Source organism: Pinus tabuliformis, chromosome J, assembly GCF_031772625.1.
Source record: "Pinus tabuliformis cultivar Carrire ecotype Pingquan chromosome J, CPIR1, whole genome shotgun sequence".
Taxonomy (NCBI): domain Eukaryota; kingdom Viridiplantae; phylum Streptophyta; class Pinopsida; order Pinales; family Pinaceae; genus Pinus; species Pinus tabuliformis.
In genome coordinates, this window is record NC_142295.1 from 1,584,661,376 (window position 1) to 1,584,666,909 (window position 5,534).

Consider the following 5,534-nt stretch of genomic DNA (forward strand, 5'->3'; position numbering starts at 1 on the left):
AGACTAGGAAAAGAGGGAGAATAAAGAAAAAGTGTTGTTAAAATTGTTAGTGAAAGATTGTATTATCCCTCACATCCGAGAATGTAAATCAACAAACGACATCTAGACAACTCTCAAGGACCTGTACGAGATCAAAAACACAAATCGCCTGCTGTTTCTGAAGAGCAAGATTCTCTCCATTAAAATGGAGGAGAATGAATCAGTGGTTGCGTTCATCTCTCGAATCAAGGAGCTCAGAGATAAGCTAGGTGACATAGGGGAGACAATGTCAAACACTAACCTTGTCACGACTACTATGAATGGTATGACTAATGATTATCAAATGTTTATCACAGGCTTGAATGCGAGAGAGAAAGCCCCCAAATTGAAGAATTGATAGGGATTCTGATGCAAGAGGAAGAAAGGCAGATGACTATGAAACCCAGAGTTCAGATCTTGCTTTAATGGCGAAGAAGAAGCCGTTCAGAGGGAAGGCAAGTGCAGGACAGAAAGGTGGAGGTACACCACAAAGAAAGCCACCTCAAGGTATGTCTTCAAACAGAAGTGATTCAGGACCCAAATGTTTTTATTGTGGTAGATTTGGTCACATTGCTAGAAATTTCCATAAGAATAAGCTTGATGAAGGTCGACATAAACATAAGAAGCATGCATGGCACTTTGCTGATGAAGATCAGAATCATAACCTCAGATTGTTTGTATATGATTCTGCTTTCTCTGTCGAGGATGATGAAGCAAAAACATGGTTTTTGGACTCAGGGGCTTCCACTCACATGACAAGTAACAGACATTGGTTTGAAAATTTCAAAGAAACCAGTAGTGGTGCTAATATATACCTTGGTGATGATAGAGGGTACCAAATCAAAGGGTATGGTAATGTTCCTATCGTATTGCCTGATGGAAATATTAGGCATATTCAAAATGTAATGTATGTACCCAGAATAAAAAATAATATGCTCTATGTTTCTATGATAACAGATCAAAATCTTAAGGCAGAGTTTGTTAAATCTTATTGTGTTATTAAATATCTGCTGGATCGTATGAAGCCAATTGCATTAGGTATTTGAGTGGGAGGCCTATATAAGATGAATGTAAGAAGTGCACCACACCAAGCCCTGACTTCATCAATTATGGCTGTAGAAGACTTATGGCATCAAAGATTCGGACATATCAATTTTAATGACTTGTTGCTACTTCAGAAACGAGGTATGGTCAATGGTATTCCTGTTTTAAAGAATGTTCATGTTGATTGTGAAACATGTGCTCTTGGGAAGATGCACATAGATGATTTTTCTGTAAACTTAGATAGAAAGAAGAGAGATATACTAGAGCTTGTGCACACTAATTTATGTGGGATGATGCAGACGAAGTCATTAGGAGGTGCCTATTATTTTTTATTATTGCACGAGATTTACTTGGGTATATTTTCTCAGAAAGCAGAGTCATAATTTTGAATATTTTAAAGAGTTTAGAAGAATGATTGAAAAAAAGACAGTGCAATTCATCAAAATTCTCCGCTCAAATCAAGGGGGAGAATACAAGAAGGGTGGTTTCATCAAATATGGCAAGGACCATGAGATAGTTCAATAGTTTACAATACCTCACACTCCTCAATATAATGAGGTTGCATAGAGGAAGAACAAAACCCCTGTGGAGTGTGCATGAAGCATGTTAAAAGATAAGAACCTATCTAATTGTTGGCTTAGTGGGGCCTGACCTAGGTTCGGAAGTGATTTAGCTAAGCAAATCCCGGTACTACTGGCCCTTTTGGCAACAATCCGTGGAGCGCGGATTGAGGTCTCACTCGAAGTAGTATGGGAGGGTGCTAGAACCATGTTTCCGCACCCTGGGGATGTCTGATATGCAGTGATTGGTACGCGGTCCAACCTTCGCACTTACTGCGCTACGCGCACCTGCGGGCACCCCGCGCCTTGTAATACTGTCTTCGCGCAGTTCTAGCCACAACGTGGCCCATGTTATTTACCCAAGTCTTCCTTAATTAGTCTCAGTTAGCTGATTACTTAGATTAAATTCACATAGAAGCATTTATACGAGTATTCATGAACTGCGCGCAGTAAATAAACCGAATAAAAGTAATGCATAACATCAAAATATAGATTCAAGAATAGATGCAAAAATAAACTTCTCTTTATTAACTGTCAATTCCAAGTACAAACCCGACTCCGCCCTGCACACTCAGCTGTAGGGGTCCGCGCACTCATCTGCGGACTCTACTAGGCCTCTGCACACTTAGCTGTAGAGCCTCTACCTACTACTATGACCCAGTACACTTCAGATTCCACTCTATGCTCTAACCATGCCTTCGCTATTCTATACCTCTACTCCGCTTATCTATCTTTACACTTCGAGCCTTGCTCTATTTATACAATCCCATTGTCCGCGGACCATGGGTAGGCCGACACAACTTTACATTAAGTTACAATACAACACTTAGGGTGGACAACCCTATGACTCAATTATACACTTCACGCTCCGTGCCCGCACTTCGCGGAGTCTTACAATACAATTGACCAAAACTTGGGCTTTGAGCCCCAAAACATGCTGCGGGGGATCCCATGCCCAACACTAATGGATTTTGGGTAGAAGAAATAAATATTGCAGTATATTTGAAGAATAGGAGTCCAACAAAAAGCCTTCATTTTAAAACTCCATTCAAAGCTTTATTAGGTTTTAAGCCTGCAATTAATCATTTAAGAATTTTTGGCTCCAAATATTTTTCTCATGTTCCAAAAGAAGATAGGAAGAAACTAGATTCAAAGGACATTAAATGCATTTTTGTTAGGTTCTGCACAAAGTTTAAAGCTTATAATTTGTTTTATCCCTCTACTCATAAAGTGTTTGCAAGTAGAGATGTAGTATTCCATGAGCAGGTTGATGATGGAAACCATGATAGAGGCAATGGAGAATGGCACATGCCTTTGCTGGTGGAATATGGAAGTGATGAAACTAGGGATAGCCATGAACATCAGCAACAACAACAACAACAACAACAATAGAAAAAGGAAGAAGTGGATGGTACAGATGTAGTTAGCAAGCCAAGTCCACCAAGGGATGATCAAAACAGATTTGAAGCCAGTCCACCACTCAGGAGATTAGGCAGGCAAATTTAGTTGCCAAAAATATATAAGGATCATGCTCTTATAACTAGTATGTTAAATGTTGTTGAACCCTCTAATTATAAAGAAGCAAGTCAATATAGTGAATGGAGGGCAACCATGGAAGAGGAATATGAGTCAATACTTAAGAACAAAACTTGGGATCTAGTTGAACTACCTGAAGGCAAACAACCCATAGGTTGCAAATGGTTATACAAGTCTGAATTTAAAGCAGATGGTACTATAGACAAATATAAAGCTAGGCTGGTTGCAAAGGGGTACTCGCAGAAAGAAGGCATAGACTATGAGGAACCTCCGCCCCTGTGGCTAAATTAAACACAATTAGAATGTTAATTGCTTTAGCTACAAAACATCATTGGATGATACACCAACTAGATGTGAAATATGCATTCTTAAATGGGGCATTAAAAGAAGAAGTGTATTTAATGCAACCTGAAGGGTTTGTTAAATAGGGGGAGGAACATTTAGTCTATAGATTGAGGAAAGCATTGTATCAACTAAAACAAGCACCCAAGTCATGGTATGATAAAATTGATTTACTTTTCCTACAACATAGTTATAAAAGAAGCAAGAATGACCCTAATCTATATACCGTGTTTGATGAGGAGGGGAAAATTGTTTTGATTTATTTATATGTGGATGATCTTATCATTACATGAAATGCTGATGAAATCATTATAGAAATCAAAGAGAAGATGTCATAGGTTTTTGAGATGAAAGACCTTGGAGAGTTACACTATTGTTTGGGTCTTGAAGTCTGGAGGGATTCTGGAGAAAAAATTTGTCTCAAGGAAAGTATGTGAGGAGCTTATTGAAAAATTTCAGAATGGATCAATGCAAAGCTACCACAATGCCTTTACAACAGAATACCAAACTTCAGAATAATGATGGTTTTAAGGAGGTCGATGCAACACTGTATAGACAGTTGGTTGGGAGTCTAATTTACTTGACTACAACTAGGTCGGATTTGGCTTTTGCAATTAGTGTATTAAGCCAATTCATGTCAAAGCCTCTTGAGAATCATTGGGTTGCAGCGAAAGGCGTCTTAAGGTATCTTCAAGGAACCTTAGACTTTGGTATTAAATATACTGATTCGTTTGATGTTAGATTGACAAGTTTTTCAGATTCAGATTGGGTCGAAAATTTGGATGACAGATGATCCATAACAGGTTATGCATTCAACATTGGGTCCGGGGTCATTTCATGGAGCAACAAGAAGCAGAACATTGTATCCTTGTCTTTAGTAGAAGTAGAGTATCAAGCAATGTGTGCAACAACGTGTGAGGCAGTTTGGTTGAGGAGACTTCTCCATGATGTTGGAGAAGAACAAAAAGATGCAACAATTATCAGATGTGACAACCAGAGCTCAATCAAACTTGAAAATAATCTAGTGTTTCATAAAAACACAAAGCATATTGATACACAGTTTCACTTTGTTAGGGAGAAGGTTCAGTCAAAGGAAATCCATATTGAATATTGTAATACTTGTGACAATGCTGCAGATATTTTTACCAAGCCTCTTGGAAGAATTAAATTTGAGTTATTTAGGGAGATGTTAGGAGTACTAGTGAACCCTTTCTCCATTAAGGGGGAGTGTTGAAATTAATGGAGAATGTATTCTTGGAGAGAGTTCATTCATTAGTTATGTGTGAGACTTAGATTAAGATTTAGTTCCTACACTTTAGGAGGTTGTTCTAACTCTACTATTTGCTTGTAAACTATACATATTCATGATGTTTAATGATGAAATGTAGAGCGTTCTGCCAGAGGCAGTCTTCAGGGAAGCTCCTCACAGAGAGTTGCTCAGTTTGATGAATATATTTTATGTCTTCCAATTTTAACAATTTAATTACTAATTACATTTGAATAGGTAATTAACAATGGTGTGGATTTTCTGTATTCAAGCTTCTGTGATCCATAATGAACTAAGAAAAGTCTTTCAGTAGAAATCACATAAGAGAAATTTTTGGCCAACGCGTTTTGAACCAACAAGTGTGGATTATTTTCTCATTACATTTCAATCGTTTTGGTGTATAGATTTGAAAAAGGATTTAAAAAAAAAACTAAATTTAATTACTAATTACATTTGAATAGGTAATTAACGATGGTGTGGATTAATTTCTCATTACATTTGAAGCGTTTTGGTGTATAGATTTGAAAAAGGATTCTATCCCTCTAGCAATAATTGAAATTGTAATATTTTTATTTTTATAATTTAATGAGTTAAAAAATAGTTTTTAATATGATTTAAATTTTCAATGTTATAATTTAAATAATAACTTTATTATAAATATTAATTTAAATAATAAATTGATTAAAAATAAGAAAATTTATCAATTTGATTTTAATAAATATTATTATTTTTTATATGAATAAGTGTAACTCAAAAATGTGAATTGA

At 36.6% G+C, this 5,534-nt stretch overlaps 1 protein-coding gene across 1 annotated transcript; it reads left to right on the forward strand.

Annotated features, from left to right (window-relative positions):
- Positions 1-443: 443 nt before the first annotated feature.
- On the forward strand, positions 444-1,064 carry LOC149233542 (uncharacterized). The gene has a single exon (XM_089382224.1). It carries the CDS (start codon positions 444-446, stop codon positions 1,062-1,064), a length of 621 nt encoding a protein of 206 aa, XP_089238350.1.
- The last annotated feature ends 4,470 nt before the right edge of the window (positions 1,065-5,534 follow it).

Bases quoted from the DNA above. Each gene is read 5' to 3' on its own strand.
- LOC149233542 (XM_089382224.1), top strand. From the start codon at position 444: ATGGCGAAGAAGAAGCCGTTCAGAGGGAAGGCAAGTGCAGGACAGAAA.